The sequence below is a fragment of the Malaya genurostris genome, chromosome 1, assembly GCF_030247185.1.
Source record: "Malaya genurostris strain Urasoe2022 chromosome 1, Malgen_1.1, whole genome shotgun sequence".
Taxonomy (NCBI): Eukaryota; Metazoa; Arthropoda; class Insecta; order Diptera; family Culicidae; genus Malaya; species Malaya genurostris.
Window position 1 is genome coordinate 67,939,557 of NC_080570.1, and position 21,936 is coordinate 67,961,492.

General features: G+C 39.2%; 1 protein-coding gene across 1 annotated transcript; it reads left to right on the plus strand.

Moving 5' to 3' along the window:
* Positions 1–324: 324 nt before the first annotated feature.
* Positions 325–15,536, plus strand: LOC131426092 (uncharacterized). The gene is made up of 3 exons (XM_058588537.1): positions 325–379; positions 14,939–15,449; positions 15,491–15,536. Exons 1-3 carry the CDS (start codon positions 325–327, stop codon positions 15,534–15,536), a joined length of 612 nt encoding a protein of 203 aa, XP_058444520.1.
* The last annotated feature ends 6,400 nt before the right edge of the window (positions 15,537–21,936 follow it).

Sequence of the window (21,936 nt, forward strand, 5' to 3'; positions counted from 1 at the left end):
ATTTATGGATTAGGGTGGCAGTTAATTGCTTCATTTTGGGATTCACTGACTACTTTCTTGTCTCATAGAAACTCGTTGCGAAGGTCTCAACAAGAGGCAGATAGGAACGAAATAAATAACTCAGGCGAATGTGAAAGCGTTCAAATAGAGGAAAGAAGAACTGCACCATTATATCCTACATTAACGAGAAACGATTAATATCAGCCACGGTATTTTGTAAATCGATGTGGTGGATTTACGGGGGTTGGAAATGTGGCTGACAGTTTCACCAGCGTGCCTAGATTTAAATCCCATACTAGGATTCTAAATTTAAGCTAGCGAGAAATGAAATCTCCCGCATCGTCGAGCTCCCGGGTTACGACATCGAATCATAAAATCCGTTAGAAATAAGAGCAACGACCGATGTCGTCGTTTAAAGGGCTAAAATAAAATAATGTAAGCACTTATCTCGAGCAGGGCTATGACCTCCTCGAAGAAGGAAGGAATAGCATAAAACACATGCCTCGAGACAAGTGAATGACCTCCTTGAAGGGAGGAGAAACAGCTGGATTTAACTTGTCATAGTTGGGATCGCAAGCTGGGCAATGTAAGGAAAAGAAGGAAATAAGGGGTCGTTGAATGCCTGTGTTCTCTCTCTTCCTTATAGCATAACCACGCATGCGCACAAGCCTAGGGAGGTAAGAAACACGAAATTCAGGCTTATGCGCAAGCGCGGAATAAATTAAGAATTAACATTAGACGTAAGTCTGTTCTAACTTGTAGTATATAAGCAAAATTTGTTAATTAAAATAGTAGTAGCAACTCAAAGGTTAAACTGTATTTTTTAAAGAAAGAACGAGCCCCACAGTGGTTCTTCTGATTTTCATTTTGTTTAAATTTTTCAAAAATCTCTTTAGCAAAATAAATTTTAAAAAATCAGGAATATTTTAGGAGTTATGCGAAACCTTCTGATTTTTTTCAGAATTTTTCAAAATGTATTTCATGTGAAAAAATATGTTCAAAATTTTCGAATTTTTTTTAATCGCACTTACAATTTTGGTACCACTCTAGATTTTACATCAAAAATAAATCATTTATGAGTTCATTACGCTGTATTTTTTTAAGATTTTTAAAAATGTGGACGGGTATAATATCCGAATTTAAAAAAATAAGTCATTCGGAAAGCATGCGTCTCCATCAAATTGTCATCACCCGATGGAGACGCATGGTATTTGGTTCTAAAATTATATATCACATGCCTTTAGAACTAAATACCATGCGTTTACATGTACAACTTGAGCTCAAGGCTTGAGTGTTGACGTAATTAATAATGATAAAAGAGTTTTATTCCTTATGTTTTTTACACACGCCCGGGTTGATTTACCAAGCAATGATGTAGGGAATGCATTAGTGAACATGTGTGCCAGCGGACAGTTGTAATTCGTTCGTTTCTAACTTCAACATCTTGCGGGATAGTCTGGAGGTTTCGAGGTTAGCTATTAGCAGTCCAAAGAAATACTATAAACCAGATAGAAATCAAGTCGAAGCGCCTGCAGCAAGTCCCGAAGACCCAGAAAGAACCTATTCATTCGCATCGTAGATTTTCTATACAAACAACATGTTCTTTTGAACTAAATATTTTCAGTTTTTGGCTATTTCCTGAAGAGAACTCCTTTATTAAAAAGTTTCGGAAAATCGTATTGTTTTATTGTTTTAATCGAAATATGTATTAACTGAGAATGAATGAGAAACTAAGCTATGTATAAAAATCGAACTTTAAGGGCTTTCGCAAATATAGTTCATCGCATTTGCTAGTCTTTTTCTGGTCTTTCATGGAATACTTTTCTCATGTATCAGCCCAAGCCTGTCTATTTTGTATCTAGAAGTCGTCTCCAAACAGCTCAGACTATGATCTCGAAGCAACATTTTTTTTATTCAATAATGTAATATAATTTTAGGCACACTGCTTAAGCTCTAAGATGCCAAGGGTATTTTCTAATCTTAAATAATGACTAACTTAAAACTAGAATAGTTTCATTAGCCTATGTCATCTCGGGTTCTCGCAAATCCAGCTTCCAGCTGGCGATCGGCTATCTATGCTAGCCGCATCCTTCGGTCGTGTGGGTGCGCGGGAAGCCCGGCCCGGCGGGTGGCCCGCATGCTGGGAAACGGAGTAAAAAGAGGATGTTGGAACAAAATGTCTGAAAACGACAGAGATCTAAATAGCTGCCATCGAGATAATCCAAGCAACTTTTGAAATCCGTGGTTTATACGCCGTTGATCAATTTCTTATGGTGACGTATTACTTTTCTTCTGTCCTTATCCGCTATCATAAATGAATGAATACAAGAATTCATGAATCTCCACGATATCGTCGCCACGCACCATTATTCGAGTGGGAAGATGTTATATTCTAAAGCCTTTCCCTCTCATATATTTTGTTTCGATGGATTTACTGTCAATTTGATTAATCCGTCTTTATGAGCTTAGGCCTTTTGACTTTAGTTGTCTTGTTGAGCAGTTTCAGGCACCTTAGCTATTCATACCATGTGATACAGAACGTCGAAGAACATTTTACCTTAGAAAATTTTGAACATATTTTTTCACATGAAATGCATTTTGAAAAATTCTGAAAAAAATCAGAAAGGTTTCGCATAACTCCTAATATATTCCTGATTTTTGTAAATTTTTTTACTAAAGAGGTTTTTGAAAAAATTAAATTAAATTGAAAATCAGAAGAATTACCCTAACTCCACCAATAAAGGTAGTTAAAGGGTTAAAATTTTGAAAAAATCTTCTCCAATATAAACCCTTTCAAACAGCGTATATGATTTTTTGCTCTGTTTGGGGGCAGTTTTTAAAGGGAAACCGGCTACACCCATTATTAATACTATTAATTCAACCATACAATGGTCGCTTACTGTATGCAAATATGTTATTTCTGTTAAATTATCAAATTCTTTATAGATACCTGTTTATTTTCCTGTTGTGATTTGCAATGTCTGTTGAAATAGAAGATCAAGTCCCGCTTCGGACTTTACTTTACTATGCTTTGGTAAGGAACACAAACTTTTGATCATTATTGACATTTAATCTCTTGAACCTGAAAATTTTCCACACTACACTTCCGTGTACAAGAAGTTAAAATATCTCTAGCCACTGAACGATCCGGTAGATTTACTGGTCAAGTACAGGAAATCCATAGCTGTTATTACCAAATTTTATCCTCTGGTACTAAAACCACTCAACCAACTAGAATTTCGCATCGTTTTGCTAGCAACAACTAATGCACTCTTGTGGGACTGCACTACACCGGAAGAGTTGCGAAGCCTTAACTTTCACTTAGGAAACTCTTGCACAAGGTTCTGTGTTCAATCTATAGGAGCGAAAACTTCTATTGAGGGGAATCCTTAGCTGCATTCATTTCGCCTATCATCCTTTTGCGCTTTTTCCACTATTCTATATACTTTCCGAAAGATAGATATAGTCTTTTCATGAGACGGTAATAGAAGAAAGCTAATATCAAACATCAGAACCTTAAACTGTTTCTCTTTGCTGCACTGAATTGGGTGTTTGAGGCGAAGATAAAGAACCCCTTAAAAGATAGCGCATGTATGGTGAAAACTCCTTGCTCAATAGTCCGGTTCAATATATGTACACACATCAGACCTTTCGATTAATTTAGAGACTATCTAGCTTTTGGTTTGCTCATTCGGTTGAGAAAATGAGTTTCCTCACAATCATGATTTATGTACTCAGAACAGCTTTAGAATATGTTAAATGATGCTAGAAGTGAAATCGTTGGTGACCGCGAATAGTAGCTTAGTGTCGTCTTCGAACAGTTTGAATAACTTTTCAAAGCTGGAAACGTGCCATAAATTGGTTTTGCTACAGTCGTATCTTAAAAGTAGAGGTGCTGTGTGCTTTCCGTGGCGTATCATTGAATTCAGTTTACATATCTTTCTTGTATTGAAAGTGTAAAGCGAAAGAACTTAAATTTGAGGAATAAATGCAATAGTTTTAGCTAGAGTTAAATTCAATTTTTATTTCTTTTTACGAGCAGCGAGATAAGAAATGTTTTCTTATCATCGTTAGTTTTCACGAGTTCGGATAAAACTTTTCTCGTTGCTTGAATTTGTTCGTTTTATTCGCCAGGATTTTCTCCACTAGTGCACCCGTTGTGATGTGAATATTACTGGCACCGTGTGCGCTTTTATGGCGGTTAGCATATATAGACGGTAATTTTCGGTGCAGCATCACAAGAAGAGTCGACCAAAGAGATACTCGAACTGGCATCCGAAGAAAGTGCTGCAGTACATGAAATTTAAGAAGACTACTACGGGCACACTCCATTGATGATATTTGTGCTGGTGGAACCGAAACGAAGATCGGAATGGGTATGGATCCCTGCAAGAAGCTAACAAGAAAATGCAATTTCATTTCAACTTTCGCATTGTGCACGATGATGCATCACGAAGTTTTTAAATGGCGGGATGTTCTAGATTGTTTACCAGCAAAATAACATGTTCCTGTTCGTGAAATTAATCCAACCTGCGGGTAGGGTGTGTATCGAGAGCATGTTTCCTATGCAGCAGTTTCTTCTAATAGCTGTTTTTTTTTATTCAATAATATAATATATTTTTAGGCACACTACTTAAGCTCTAAGATGCCAAGGGTATTTTCTAATCTTAATTAACGACTAACTTAAAACTAGAATAGTATCATTAGATTATGTCGTCTCGAATTTCCGAAGATCCAGCTTTCAGCTGGCGTTAGGCATGGTCGGTGAATTGAATATTGCATGACTTCCAGATGGTGCTATCTATGGCCGCTTCCTTTCGGTTCGTGTGGGTCCGCGGGAAACACCCCAGGTCATCGACTGGAGCGCAGGGCCGTAGGCGGTGATGGTGATGTTACGAAGAGAATGAGAAAAAAAATATTGTGGAAACCGAGGTAAATAGGGGGTATGGAAATAAAATGTCTGAAAACTACAGAGATGTACAGAAATCGCTCTCCACGATTCCAATACGCTGGAGATGAGCGTTGAATGTGTAATGGTTTGACATGAGCCGAGACATCACACGAATGAAGTCACGACTCACGTTCATCCCCCTGAACCAAGGTTTCGTCGATACCCTAGGGATAATGGAATGCAGCCATCGTCCCAGTTCGCCATTGCTCCATGAAGTTTGCCAACTTTCGAGAGTTTTCTGACGAGAGATACTGAAAAATTCATTGAAGCAGATTGGTCTTACATAAATATCACCTTCTAATGCGCCCATCTTAGCCAATGAGTCTGCCTTTTCATTTCCCTGAATGGAACAATGCGAAGGGACCCAGACTAACGATATTAAATAAGACCGTTCAGATAAAGTTCGCAAGTGTTCCCGTATTTTCCCCAGGAAATATGGGGGATACTTTCCTGGTTTCACTGCGCGGAGAGCTTCTATTGAACTTAGACTGTCCGTGACAATGAAGTAATGGTCTTTGGGCAAGGTTTCAATGATCTCAAGGGTGTACTGAATAGCAGCTAATTTTGCGACGTAGACTGAAGCCGGATCACTGAGTTTGTACGAAGTGGTGATGTTCTGATTGAAGATTCCGAAGCCTGTGGACCTGTTGATGTTTGATCCGTCAGTGTAAAACACCTTTTCACAGTTGACAGTTGTTCTGAATTTATTATAAAAAAAATATTTGGGGCCACTCGAGGGCGTACGTGATCCGGAATTCCACGAACCTCTTCTCTCATGGATGTGTCGAAAAACACAGTAGAATCAGAAGTATCCAAGAAATGAGCACGGTTGGAAACAAACGAAGAAGGATTAATATTGTGAGCCATGTAGTCAAAATACAAGGACATAAAACGGGTATGAGAATTGAGCTCGACAAGCCTTTCGAAGTTTTCAATCACCATTGGATTCAAGATATCGCATCGGATTAGCAATCGATATGAGAGATCCCAGAATCGATTTTTCAACGGTAAGACGCCCGCGAGCACTTCGAGACTCATCGTATGAGTCGACTGCATGCAACCTAAGGCAATACGCAAACAACGATACTGAATTCTTTCCAGTTTAATGAAATGGGTGTTCGCGGCGGATCGGAAGCAGAAGCATCCATATTCCATTACGGACAATATCGTTGTATGGTAAAGCCTGGTCACGTCTCCTGGGTGGGCACCCCGCCAAGTTCCGGTTATTGTGCGAAGAAAATTGATTCTCTGCTGGCATTTTTGTTTCAGATACCTAATGTGACATCCCCAGGTGCCTTTGGAGTCGAACCAGACCCCGAGATATTTAAATGTGAAGACCTGAGCTATGGTTCCACCCCCTAGTTGAAGCTCTAATTGTGCTGGTTCTCGCTTCCTTGAAAATACAATCAGCTTAGTTTTCTCCGTAGAGAACTCGATACCCATTTGAAGAGCCCATGTTGACAAGTTGTTGAGGGTATCTTGCAATGGTCCTTGGAGATCAGCAGCTTTGGGTCCTATAATAGACACAACGCTGTCGTCGGCAAGTTGTCTTAGCGTGCAAGATGTGTTGATACATTCATCAATGTTGTTTACGTAAAAGTTGTATAAAAAGGGGGCTTAAGCATGAGCCCTGAGGAAGACCCATGTAACTGAATCGTATTGTTGACAAATCACCATGCGCGAAATACATGTATTTCTCGGACAACAGATTATACAAAAAGTTATTCAAAATTGGTGAAAGACTATGCTGATGCAACTTCTCAGATAGGATATTTATGAAAACTGAATCAAAAGCCCCCTTGATGTCTAGGAAAACTGACGCCATTTGTTCTTTACGAGCAAATGCCATTTGAATTTCGGTTGAGAGCAACGCAAGACAATCGTTCGTTCCTTTGCCCCTGCGGAAGCCGAATTGTGCATCTGAAGTAAGCCATTAGTCTCGACCCAATTGTCTAGACGAAACAGAATCATTTTTTCGAACAATTTCCGGATACAGGAAAGCATTGCAATCGGCCGATACGAATTGTGATCGGAGGCTGGTTTCCCTGGTTTTTGAATGGCAATAACGCTTACTTGTCTCCAGTCATGTGGGACAATATTATCCTCAAGAAGCTTATTGAATAAATTCAATAAGCGCCTTTTGGCAGAGTCAGGCAAATTTTTCAACAAGTTGAATTTGATTTTGTTTAGCCCCGGAGCTTTATTGTTACACGATAAGAGCGCAAGTGAGAACTCTACCATCGAAAACGGTGTTTCGTTTGTATTTGACGTCCCGGCGCGGGAGATCCTTTGGTTCGGAGCAGAGTCTGGGCATACTTTTTTAGCAAAATCGAATATCCTGCGATTAGAATATTCCTCGCTTTCGTTCGTGGTGTTTTTGTTGCGCATTCGTCGGGCTGTGTTCCAAAGAGTGCTCATTGATGTTTTTCTCGATAATCCGTCTACGAATCAACGCCAATATCCGCTTTTCTTCGCCTTAATCAAGCTTTTAATTTTAGCGTCCAATGCCGCGTAGTTTCTAAAATTATCAGGTGTTCCGTTTTTCCTAAACTCGACAAATGATGAAGTTCTCTCCGCGTTTTATTCTGAGCACTCTTTGTCCCACCACGGGTTGGGCGGGCGGAAGGATCTTGTGTTGTTTCTAGTTTCTCAGATATCAAATTTGTGTAGCATTTCCAATCAATATTTCGTGTGAGGTCATACGAAACATTAATTGTCTCCGATGGTCTGATGGTCTTAATCCGTTGGCGATTGAAATCACGATAGGTAGATGATCGCTACCGTGGGGATCAGGGATAACCTTCCAGCTGCAGTCCAACCGTAGCGATGTTGAGCAAAGGGATAAATCCAGCGCACTTGGTCTTGCTGGTGGTGCAGGAATTCGTGTCATTTCTCCCGTATTCAATATTGTCATATTGAAGTTGTCGCAAATATCATGGATCATAGTTGATCTGTTATCGTCGAGAAGACAGCCCCATCCCGTACCGTGTGAGTTAAAGTCTCCTAAAACCAACGTCGATGCGGGAAGAAGCTCTATGATATCACTGAGCCGCCGATGCCCAACCGAGGCTCTTGGGGAAATGTAGATAGAAGCAATGCAAAGGTCATTGCCTTTGATTGTAACATGATATGCGACAACTTCAATACCTGGTATCGAGGGGAGATTAATGCGATAGAAAGAATAGTACTTTTTGATCCCCAAAAGTACTCCTCCATAGGGATCATCTCGGTCCAGACGAATAATGTTAAAATCGTGGAAGTTTAGGGGTATTTCAGAAGTTAGCCAAGTTTCGCTCAATGCAAATGCGTCACATTTCAGATTATTTACTAGAAATTTGAAAGGATCTATTTTTGGGATGATACTTCTACAATTCCACTGTATAACAGTGATTCTATCCGTGACCTCGGTGGGTGACTTAGCCATCGAGGGATACGATCGCTGAAAGAAGGGGCCATTTTGCAGTCAACTGCTTCAAGAATGTTTTAACTGTTGGAATAAAAGCCATCATCAGGCTTTTAAGAGGTTCAGAAATATTGAAAGTAGACATTATCCAGTCCACAATATCAGAGAATTTAACAAACCCAGTATCTGGTAAATTCTCTGACTGATCTTTAGGGACTTTCGGGGGTTTTGAAGTCCCAGGAAGTGATGGAAATTCTTGATAGGAATTTAATTTTCCAAGGCCTGGAGCTTTTTTCTCTGGTTTTTTGCCATCACTACCAGTTGTTGTAATTTTTCGAGACCCATCAGAGGACATCTTTGAACCCTTACTGGGGAGCTTTTGATAAGATTTATCTCTTCTCTTTCTGATTGATGAGCTATGAGGGACAGCCGAAGATGTACCTTCGAGGGGGTCACCATATTCGCTCTCGTCAGTTGACAAGTAAGCGTAAGGATTTTCGGTAGGTGGCGTAGCACATTTCAACATTTCCGCAAATGAGCGTTTGGAATGTTGCTTGAGTGAACGCTTCATTTTATCCTTACGCAATTTGTACACGGGGCAATCAGAGAGGTCATGCGGCCCCTCCTTACAGTAGAGACACTTTTCATTGTCTCCACTGCAGGAGTTATCCGCATGGCTCCCTCCACGCTTTATACACCGGGATTTATTGCAACAATGGGATGCTGTATGTCCCAATTGTTTGCAATTGGTGCAGTTCATGACCCGCGGCACAAAAAGGCAAACAGGTAAACGAACTCGGTCCAGGAGGACGTAATTAGGCAAAGCCGAGCCAGCGAAAGTCACCCGAGTCTGATGGGATATAGGACTTAGTCCCATACTCAGCAGTCGATACTGAACGCAATTGCTTGCAGTCCAGTATCTTAACGTTCTGGAGTAGGAGGTTTTTAAAATCGCCTGCCCCATGCTTAAGAATGTCCTCGCAAGTCAGACTCGGATCGGTGATCACGCCGTCTATCTCGACTTCGCGAGCTGGTACGTATACGCGATACTCTCGCGTGAAATGCTCACTTTGAACGATCTCATTAGCCTGTTTTGCACTGGCTAACAAGACCCTAAGCTTGTCCGGGCGTACTTTTTCAATTTTTTTTACTGTAAAATATCGCGAGGTCAGGTCCTTTGATAGTCTAAGGAGGTTTAATTTTTTTCCATTGGCTTCGGTCCGGATGTAAACTGCAAATTGTCCAGCCGGAAGTGCAAGCCCATCGGGATAGCTTCTAATGCGAGATTTATTGCCATCAGAAGCATCCATTTTATCGTCTAGGGGAAGGTCAGGCATGGCACGGAAATGTGTGCACGGGGGCAATAAAAAATCTAGTGGTACTGAACAACAGGGAAAAAGAGATAAAAATACTTATCTTTAGCTCTCAAAGGGTGAACGGCCGACAAGGCCCGGTCCTAGGCAACCGGTGAATATTCCTGTTCAAAAAAGTGCAAAAAACCTCGTCTAGAAAAAGCACTTTTTTTCAGTCTCTCACTACACTGTCCAATGAAACGTTTATCTTTTTATCACTATATATATTTATCACTGTTCCTAATGTGAACGATATATACGCAGCGCCCAGCGCTGGCGCTGGCTAACGGTACCAGACGCAGTGCTGCTTTACACAAGCTCACAGTTGGCCTTGAGAACGGATTAATTCGAACTATCACTCGACCGCACTGATGCAGACAATAAAATACGGAATGACCTTGATAATGACCTTGATAACAATTCACCACACGATTGGAGAAACACGAGTTTGCGTCCGATCAGCCCGATAGTTACAGTGGAACTGAATCGATAGGCTTTGTCAGTTGACGACCAAATGTATCGTATACCAATCCACGGCTGAAACGAACTCACTTCTCTCAGCGATGGTTTCAACGATTTTCACAAACTTAGGCTCAAATGAGAGATCTTATGATTCCATACGGAACTCCTAAATTTCATCTGGATCTTAGTTCCAATTCAGGAATTTCAAGGTGATGAAAGTCCAATATTTTAAACCGTTTTATAAAGCGAACGGGTACGCACATGCACTTCTACGGAAGAAGAAAACAAAACATCGCCTCTACGATCGAAGCCAATACCGTTTTGAAGAAATCAGAATCATTGTGCAGCACGAATCTCTGTTACCGGTGTGTGATTTTTGTTGAACACCGTGCTGAGGTAGAGACAAATGGCCACTTTACGAGATGTGCGCCCGAATGTAAGAAAGAGTTTCAATTGATTCAAGTTTATTTGAAATGATATATGCATTCTAATTGTACATGAATTTTTTACAGCCAATACAGTACAGTAATTTTGTACCGGTAGTGTGGTGATATACATGAAAAATGCAAATAATATTTACATACATGCTGTAACCAAAATTGATTAGAAAATCAATCTCAAAACATGGTTACTAAACCGGTCGAACGTCGATTAAAATAAACATCTTATTGTCCTATTGAATGACGTAGAATTTTATCTATAGCTGACTTCCAGGAAGATGAAAGTCAAAAATGCCTTTCCTTCACGGCGCAAAAATGATGGCTATTTGATGGTTGTGAAAATTTACTACAACTGCGACATTTCCCGGATTCCGGTTCCGAAAACAGTTATTCGAAATGTCCAATATAAAACTCGCATCGATTTCTCGTGAAATGTTAATGAGAAAGACAAGATTATATCACTAGGTGAATTGAAACAGGTTTTTTATTCTTATTCTTCTTCTATTGATAAACGAGCCCCAAAAATGTCGCTTATTACCACTCATCGAACAACTATATTGTGATGATTTGTAATGAATTTCGATACATTGGATGTCGCTATCTTTAATTTTGGAACGACTTCAAACATCATGTTTATGCTTCAAATCTGTTCCCAGAATATACGATACTTATGCTGTCAGAGCAAATGTTTTCATACTATGCGAAAACCTCTTTCTACGAAGACGTAAAGAAAAAGTTTACGTTATTTGGGATTTTATTCGTAAAAAGAGTTACGTAAATGGAGGAAACGTAAAAACGATTAACGATTTTCATATTAAAGCTTCTCTTCGCCAAGCTTGTGTTCAAGCATTTATTTTTATAGCGTTAAAATTCTCTACTATTCTGCGATTTCGGTTGAAGCGATAAACTTTTTCTAATTATCAATCGAGTTCAGCTTATATAAATTAGAAATTAATCTTAAGCACTCACAATTTATTCTGGGGTAGTTGCAAATTTCTCAGGTGAAAACAATATAACATGGAGTTTCATCGGCCTACCTCTAGCATGCTACGCGTAGGACCGAAACGTTAGCTATAATTTCGCTTATATTTATAGATTCGCGTGCTTCCAACAGCTTCGCTTTTGCATCGATTGACCGATCAGAGCGATGCTTTCCCTTTGATATTTCGCTTACTCCTTCAAAACCGTCGTCTATGGCAGGGAAATCCGGTATTCCGGAGATTTTTAGCAGACAAAGTATGAAACTGGTAGCTATTAATCAAAATTTTAATCATACATAATTGAAAATACGTGTCTTGATACATTGAAATCGAATCATAGAAATATTTCCAATCAAATAACGAAATAATATTAATAATTGATTCAAAATATACTAAGCTGTAAGTGCTCAAAACCTGACCACATTTCTACTAGTAGTTTCTATTTGAGTTTCTGATTTGCACCCTTATATAGAAAATAAAGATGTGTTCCACATCAAAAATCTAATATTTAACTTCGAATATGTTCACGGATCTTAAAACTGTCACGTCCAAAGCCGATGTTCAGTTTGACATGGCAAACATCGATTGTTTCGAAATATTTTTTCTGTGGTATTGCTTCTTAGATCCGAAACGAATATATTGCATTAAAATTTTATCACAATTCGTTGATTGAAATTGGAGTGATCTCCCAAATAATATGGAAACTCTACCTAAGACAAGATGAGACATCTTGCGTTGCGATTTTAGAACCAGGCCTCGGGAACCACTTTGACATTTTCAACGTAGTACTGTTTTTTTTCTACCACAGCACTATTCATAGGTATTTATTAGCAGTGTTCATGATTAGAAAAATCATCGTCGAAATATTCGTAAATATGACGGGTAATAATTATTTGAAAAATGAAATAGAAAAATTATTTATATATTTTAGGAAATTGACTTCACTGCCAACGTAGCTCAATTGTTGACAGTATTTCGACAGGGCCCATGAAAAGCAAGAAAAACTAAAATAAGAAGGCAGTTATCTAATCTTGTCTTAGAACTTTACTAATAAGATGACTATTGGTACAATAGTCCTACTTAATTCAAATACGAATTGATCGTAACGAATCTCGCTTTTTCCTAACTTTTCAAATATCTTCTGTGTTAATTTTGTATACTCTTAGCGTACGAGATCTATTTTAATCTCCCGTTTTTAGTTACGCTAGAAAAAACGTCCACTCTGAGAATTATCCACTTACCAAATCCCTATTGCACGGTCATTCGAAAAGTTTTGTATATCTACAACATGGAGTACTGTTTGCCAACACACTCCACAGGATCCACATCGTTTCGCACACTTGCCGTACTGTACAAATTCTCCCGGTCCAGAGCGCTAGGAAACGCTAGAGCAAATTTCTTTCTCCTTGATGATTAATTGTTTACTTGTAGCGTGAAATTGGATGAAATCCCTCAGAGCACTCATTTCCCGTAACCAGCCGACTACCGGCCGGATAACTGGACGATGTAGACAGTCTATAATTTTTTTTCCATTCTCAAAATGCATTGCAGGTAGAGTCCTTGTACAGGTTCGTTAGACGGAGGCGCTAACTAACTCAATTAATGAATATGCCGCCGAATGAAAAATTTGATTTTCAATGGATGAAATTATTGGATTCAGAATGGCGATTCAGTGTGATGCGTAGAAAAAAAGTTAATTGATTTGGAATGCTTTGATTTGTGGACATTTTTTTCGGAAAAATTCAATCTTGATGCGGAGATGTCATGAAACATTCAATCGTATACTGCAAAAACTCGATAAAGATGATTAGTTTTGTTCTCGATTTATAAACGATTCGTAAGTGCATTGAAGTTGAAATTTATAAGTTTCAAAGTTGCGCTAATTTGCCTTTCAAATTTTAACTTCTGTTGACAGCAAGTTTTATTAAATTAAACGGTATTCTACTAGAAGGTATGAATTAAACATTTGACTAAAAATAACAATAAAATAATAGCACAGCTCAGTGAAATGCCGAATCAGAAAGATGTTGGGAATGGATAAATTAACCTTCAATGTACATCATGTAAATCAAAACTAGAACGATCAGTCCCACGGCTGGCCAGGAGAACCGTAGGTAGGTAGATCGGTTAGGGAATAGAAAGAGCTGTTAGTCCAACACTTGTTGTTATTCGAAGTCGTGTCACGTGTCACGGAAGGAAAATACTTATCAGTAATCATTTCAGTGATGATAGTTTTTCCGCGAAACTTAATATGTTCCGCGCTGAAGATGCTCGTTTACTAAAACTGTTCGCTGTACTAATTCTAAGAGAACCAATTGCATTTGAAAAGATCTATTTTCTTTAATGATTTGATTATGTCATGTTATAAGAAGCGAGAAATCCCACCCTTTTTGATCACGACCAATAAGACATCGGTCAACTTTGAAAAGAAATTTTTGGCGAACGATGATCATTTGAGTAATAACTGACTAAGTCAGTGTATATCGAGTCAATACAAGTCCTTGAGTTTCGCTCTGCAATAAATTATCATTAAATAGTGTAAAGTTATCGCTTTCATCATAATTTCATTTCGCGCTTGTTAAATAATCGTGTATCTCTCGTCGTGAACTTTTGGCAAGTGTTCCGGCAACTCACTTAGTGCGCCTTTATCAGTGAACAATTTATATTTGCGAAATAAAAAGACCGCCATTAGTGCTAAGAACATTGTATTCAGCGGCACTCACGGGCACTCTCTATCTCTCACGATTCTGTCAACTTGATCGCTCTCATCACTATGACAAGAAGCAAATGTGATGCCGATGTTTGTTTTGGTTCTGGTTCACGAAGCAACAAAATAGCTTGTCGGCTTTGCTCTAGAAGTTTGCACATTAAATGCGCAGATTTGAACACCTCGATAGCTAAGTCTATTCGTGATTGCCCAGGAATGTATTGGTTGTGCTCCCAGTGTCGTGAATTACCAAACCGGAATGAATCCGCTGACGGAACTCTGCAGCTAATTCTTCAGCGTACTACCTCAACGCTGAAGCTAGTTGGCTCTTTAATGGATACAATGCAATTTTTTTGTCGAATGTATTCTAATACTTGCGCTAGACCAAGCTGCAATCATCGCTCCAGACTACAGGATCACTCTGAACGCTCTGTCAATGATGGTACTCGCTTCTTCGAACGGCTTGACGATCTTCAACTCGACCTAACAAACCTCTTCGAATCAATACTCGAAGACAATAACAAACGTCCACGCACTAGCAGTACCGGCCGACCTTCTTTGCCTCAAGCAGATAAAATTAGGAGAGTTGATGTTCCAATACCACATCTATCCTCTTCAATTCATTCTGCTCCACTCGTTTCAGACCTGAATTTTAACGATCAATCGACTAATCCGATAAACATCGTCGCTGATACTGGTACCACACCAGTGCCAATAGCCATCACAACATCATCTTCAACTGTCGATACTGCTCATCCACCACCATCATCAATAAGTACCACCCATATTGGCGACATTTCCACCGCTGCTCCACCACCACAAATTGCCACAGCACCGCTCGTAACCTGTTCGACTTTCACCAACTTACCATCGTCAACATTCTTGAACAGCACCAATTCTACCGCTCCACCTTTACCACCAATTGTCACAGTACAAACAGCGGCACCCCACCCTTCTAGTATATCCGACAGCAACCTTCCTGCACCATCAACTATCACTACCGACGCTGCTAATTCGCAAGCCTACTCAATCACTCGTTCAAATGAACCACTATACATCGCTCCAACTGCTCAACGGCTCATAATTTCATCGCAACCCAAAACGAATATCATCACTCCCACGCCTACACCGCAAATATCATCTAATAACGCCAGGCAAGCTAACGTAGAAATTTTATCTAACGTCCCTTATTCAGGGCCCATCCTATTCAATTCTATTCCTACCAGTACACACCCAAATAACAATAAAATTTTGTCTCCGTTAGCTATAAGCAATTGCACGACTGATACTAACAAACAATGCTCTACCCTTATGGTAGCACATCCTATAGGACAGACAGGTGCCAGCAACGGCAATTGGTATTATTTAACTAGATTTTTACCAAGTGAAACAGAGGAGAACATAATAAGCTATGTAGAATCACACACAAACTGCAATCGCCGATATATTCAATGTCTTAAGCTAGTTAGACAGTATCAAGAGCGACCACTTTCTTTTGTCTCATTCAAGTTAAAAGTTCCGGCGGACTTTGAGCAACAGATTTCGTCCCCCAATTTCTGGCCCAACGGTGTGACTATCACTCCTTTTTTAGAGCGCAACACAGCTCCGATGACACAAATGATTTTGCCACAACGCAGAACGATCTCATCCCGTGCCCTCTCCCAACGATTGCAAATCAGTACCTCACAAATGAAATCTCCTCACTCATTCATGACTGCTCCCCAGCTTCAACGGCAAATCTCCCCCCTTGCTCCACAAATACACCCATCAATGCCAGTAAGATATCTGAGATTGGAAAAGACGACATTGGTTTAAACGTCTATTATCAAAACGTTGGAGGAATGAATAGCTCTCTCGTCGATTATCATCTCGCTTGCTCAGATGCTATATATGATATATATATTTTGACTGAAACTTGGTTAAACGAGAACACTCTATCTCAGCAAATTTTCGACAGCAGTTATACAGTGTTTAGGCAAGATCGAAATGAGCAAAATAGTAGCAAAAAGGTCGGTGGTGGCGTTCTCATTGCATGTAGATCATCATTTAAATCTCGCTTAGTATCCCTCTCAAACGTATCCAGTGTAGAGCAAGTTTGGATAGCTATCTCTTTCGCACGATTTTCGCTTTATATGTGTGTTCTATACTTCCCGCCCGATCGCGTGAATGATACGATAATGATCGAACAGCACCTGGTCCCGCTTTCGATGATTGTAAATCAAATGAACCTGAATGATAAAATCGTTATATTAGGTGATTTCAATATTCCCGGTATTAAATGGACTCGCAGCTCATCCAGATATTTATATCCTGATCCTACGTGCTCTTCTAAAACATATACAACTTTGCTTCTCTTAGATGGTTATAGTACCGCTGGCTTAGCTCAACTAAACGGAAATTACAACAGCAATAATCGTATGCTTGATCTTTGTTTTGTCAGTCAAGACCTCATTAACGACTGTGCCGTTATCGTTGCTCCTTCAGTTCTTGTCAAATCATGCCGACATCATCCTCCGCTCCAAATTACTCTAGCGGTATATAAACCTGTTTCTTTCGAAAATCTAACAGAGACGACTTATTACGATTACAAGAAAGCTAACTTCAACGCAATGAATCAATTCCTATTTTCATTAAACTGGGAGACTATTTTATCAAATGAAGTAAACTATGCGGCTGCATCATTGACAAATATAATTTCATATTCTATTGATCAGTTCGTACCTAAGAGAAAATGCCATAAACCAGTTTACCCTCCTTGGTCTAATCCAACCCTTAAGCAATTAAAGAGAGCTAAGAGATCTGTCTTGAAAAAACTCACGAAGCGGCCAACTCTATATCTGAGGTCTCATTATGTGTCTCTTAATAATCGATATAAACGTCTGAATAGATCATTGTACAACACCCACCTTCTTCGAGTTCAAAGTAATTTAAAGAAAAACCCAAAGAGCTTTTGGTGTCATGTTAATGAACGTCTCGGAGAGTTTAAATCATCTACCTTGCCTGATACCTGCAATCTATTTCAAAGGCACTTCAGTAGCGTTTTCTCCTGTGAAATCCTCAGCAGCTCCGAAGTATCTAAAGCTATAAACAACGTTCCTCTTCGTTCCCCTGTTGGACCACACCCTACTATTACACCGACTATGATAAGTAAAGCATGCTTTAAATTAAAAAGCTCTACAAATGCAGGACCTGATGGTATTCCTTCAATAGTACTAAACAAGTGCTTGGATAGCCTCGTCTTACCACTGACAATGCTGTTCAACATGTCACTTCAGTTGGGAACATTTCCTGACCTCTGGAAAAAATCTTACATTTTCCCGGTTTTTAAGAAAGGCAACAAATCAGATATTACAAATTACCGTGGAATAGCCTCCCTATGTGCTGTTTCCAAGTTATTTGAAATCATTGTTCTCGACTTCATAACTCATAAGTTCAATGACTATATATCTGAAAATCAACACGGATTTATGCCTAAACGGTCAACATCTACTAACCTGGTAACTTACACATCTTTTATCATGCAGTCCATGCAATCTCGTCTTCAGGTAGACGCTATCTACACTGATTTTTCAGCGGCATTTGATAAAATAAACCTTCAAATAACAATTGCTAAACTTGACAGACTTGGCTTTGGTGGTTCTTTACTGAATTGGATGCACTCATATCTTACTGGTCGTGAGATGTCGGTAAAAATAGGAGACTGTACAACATCACCGTTCGCTGTGAGTTCTGGAGTACCTCAAGGAAGTCACTTAGGACCGTATATATTTCTACTCTACCTTAATGATCTGCATTTCTTACTGAAATGTTTTAAACTATCATTTGCGGATGACTTCAAACTCTACCATCTGATCAAAGAACAAGAAGATGCACACTTTCTGCAAGCTCAATTGAATACATTCGTTGAATGGTGTCACTCCAACAAGATGGTATTAAACGCCTCTAAATGCTCCGTCATATCTTTTTCCCGCAAGCACTCAGTATTAAGATATCATTACAATCTTTCGCAAAATGTTCTTAAGCGTGAATCGTTCGTGAAAGATTTAGGAGTTATTCTTGATGATAAACTTAATTTTAAGAATCACATTGACTACGTGATTTCGAAGGCATCGAAACTCTTAGGCTTCATATTTCGAATTACCAAAAATTTCACTAACATACACTGCTTGAAAACTCTTTATTGTGCACTAGTTCGATCATCGCTTGAATATGCGGCTGTCGTTTGGTCATCTCATTATCAAACTGATGTCGATCGTATTGAAGCTGTTCAACGCAAATTCATTAGGTTTGCTCTCCGAAATCTACCATGGAGAGACCCATTAAACCTCCCAAGTTATAATGATCGTTGCCGACTGATCGAACTGGATCCGCTGTGTAATCGTAGAAACGTCTACAAGGCTGTTTTCATCGCTGATTACATACAATCACATATTGATTGCCCTGATCTCCTACGATTGGTCAACTTTGACATCCATCGTCGCAATCTTCGTTCACATCCATTTTTACGAATCCCTCGTGCTAGAACTAACTACGGTTATAATGAACCGTTTCTCAGTATGTGTCGTTTATTTAACAGTTGCTCGCAGGTCTTTGATTTTCATCTCTCGCGTAATGCGATGAAACGCTTATTCAACGATTCCTTAACTATCCAGTAAATAATTGTTCACCATCTTCATTGGAAACTAATCAGATTCGCCGAAAATAACCTGTTCGTCCTCCCTCTCATTTTCTCCGTCTTCCACCATCTTTTTGTTCACTAATTAGATCTACATGCCGGTTCTAACCCCGTCGTTCGTCCACGCTCACTCATTGCTCCCTCAACTAACCTTCTTCTTCCATCTTTATATCCACTTTTCTCTTCTATCCCGCCTTTCAAGGAAGCTGCTCTGTAATGCTGTAATATTGTGTCATCAACTAGTTATATAGTTAGTGGTTTAGCTTTAACTGTTAGTTTTAATTGTTAGTTTTAAACGCAAATGTATCTGTTGGATCATTGTAATCTGTTTATACAAAAGATGAGGAGGTTTTATGCCTGCTGGAGAGAGAGATTGCTATATTTCATCTCCATCGGGCTTTTCCCTGCTCCCCAAAATAAACAAATAAACAAATAAACAAATAATTTTAACACCAGACAAATAAAAAAAACCTGTTTTAATCCACCTAGTGGTGTAATAATGCCTTTCTCATATTACATCATAAATATAACCGTGAAATTTGCAAAAACAACCAGTGGTCGAAACGTCGGGCAGTATATAACAGCCGTTCTTATTTAACAGACCGCTAAAGCCGAAACCATAATTAATGCAAAATATTTGTTCGGTCGTACTAATCATCTTTCATTATTATTATTATTATTATTATTATTATTATTGTTGACATCACTACACCGAAACGTTATAACTGCACTACCGGCTGTGAAAATTCCATTTTATTTCAAGTAAACTTCAATTCATTGTCATTTTTTTTATCATTTTTTACCCCGGCTTTACATTCTTTTATTCATTCGGTCGCACTTATAAAATACCAAAAAAAATTATCAACTGCAACACCGTCTCTTACCAATATCACACACTAGTAGCAGACATCCGTAACCGTTTCGTTTTCTTAATAGCGTGTACGAAATAGAACAAAGCACGCATCGTTCGTTTTGTGTTTTCTTCTTCCACGTTACACGGTATTGTATTGTCATTCTATATGCCAGTTTGAAAGCTTGGACACTCATCGCCCTGTAACTGCGGAACCGGAAGTTGGATCCTGATGAAATTGCACAGTAGCTTTGAAGATATTAGGAGCATTAATTCAAGTCAAGATTTGTGAAAATCGGTTCAAGCATTGCAGAGAAATCGAAATGAATTCTATTTTTGGCGTTTTTCATCACCACTTTCGATGTTTCCGGAACTGGAAAAGGGAGGACCAGTAGTGCCAGATTAAGTTTTTATGCCCATAAACTAACAAGCTCTGGAAACTAGAAAAAATTATCAGCCAGTTTTATGGGATTTGTACCTGTTTCTGACCATCGTTCGTGAAAAAATACTAATGAAATTGGTAATTTTCTATTTATCACGCTTCAATTCCGGAACCGGAAGTCGGATCCAAATTTTTAGGAAACTATAAGACCTTTTTATTTGAATCTTAGTTTTCGAAAAATAGTTGAGTTGTTTCAGAGATATTTGAGTGCAAACTTTTTCTCAAATTTTCACATACATATTACCATATAACCCCGGAACCGGAAGTCGGATCGAAATAAAATTCAATAACAGACTATGGGATAATGGTAACTTATATTTGAATCTAAGTTTGTGAAATTCGGCTCAGCCATCTCAGAAAAAAGTGAGTGCATATTTTTTGGTACATATCATCCTATATCTCCTAAACCGGAAGTCAGGTCGGGATGAAATTCAATAGCAGGCTATGGTACCATGATGCCTTTCATTTGAATCTTAGTTTGTGAAAATCGGTTCAGACATCTCTGAGTAAAGTGAGTTCATATTGTCCAGTTTTTTAGTACATTTTCGATTGAATGCAGCTTTATTTTAGCTATGGCTGCACGAATGTTGTCCTTCAAGGCTTGAATTGTCTCTGGCTTGTCCACATAACACTTATCTTTGACAGCCCCCCAAAGATAATAGTCTAACGGCGTCAAATCACATCTCAGAGGCGGCCAAACGACATCCGAATTTCGACTGATAATTCGATCTTCGAAGACTGTGCGCAGAAGATCGATCGTAGCGTTGGCTGTGTGGCACGGATCGCCGTCTTGTTGGAACCAAATGGTGTCCAAGTCTTCCTCTTCAAGTAATGGGAATAACCAATCGTTAATCATGGCGCGGTAGCGCTAGCCATTGACCGTGGCGGCGGCTCCTGCATTACATTTATTTCGAAGAAAAATGGCCCAATGATGCCGCCAGACCTAAATCCGCACCAAACCTTCACTCTCTGAGGATGCATCGGTTCTCTTTCTCAATTCGTCGAGCTGAGTCGAATTGTATATGACATTCCGCCCCCTGGCCCACGGTTGAAAAGTCGGTTTTCACAAAGATTGCATAGCCTTTGTAAATGAGAAAGGCAAAAACATTTGGTTTTTCGATTATTGTAATGCCTGGCTTTCACGGAGTTCGGATTCATCGAAAGTTTTTGATGCAATATCTATCCACAACCCTGCACGAAAAAGACTACATGTTATAACAAATAAAATTTTAGCTATATTCTGTAATTGATAGGTACCACTCCATCCCAAGATTTTTCGATTAAAAAAATAGTTTGTTTGGTTTGGTTTTGATATAATGGCAAGCTTTGTTTGAGTTATACTCGTATGGTCTTTTGGGTAGTCTGTTCACCAACTTCAGCTGCCATTTTAAACCACAGATTAATCTGAAGTCACTCTTCCACTCTTTGTCAGATTCTGCTTAACAATCGTCCAATAATTCTGAATCAGGTGAGATACCCAACATTCGGGTATCTTTACGACGAAATTCAGCTTGTTACCATGCCAAAATACAATTTTGGGTTCTCTTCCTTGTGTGGCAGTCAAATGTCAATTTTATAGCAGTCTATCCGACTGTAAAGACTGTCCCAGAATGTATGGACGCAACCAAAAACCGCTGCCATTTCGCAATGGTTCAGAATCTGTCAATTTTTATG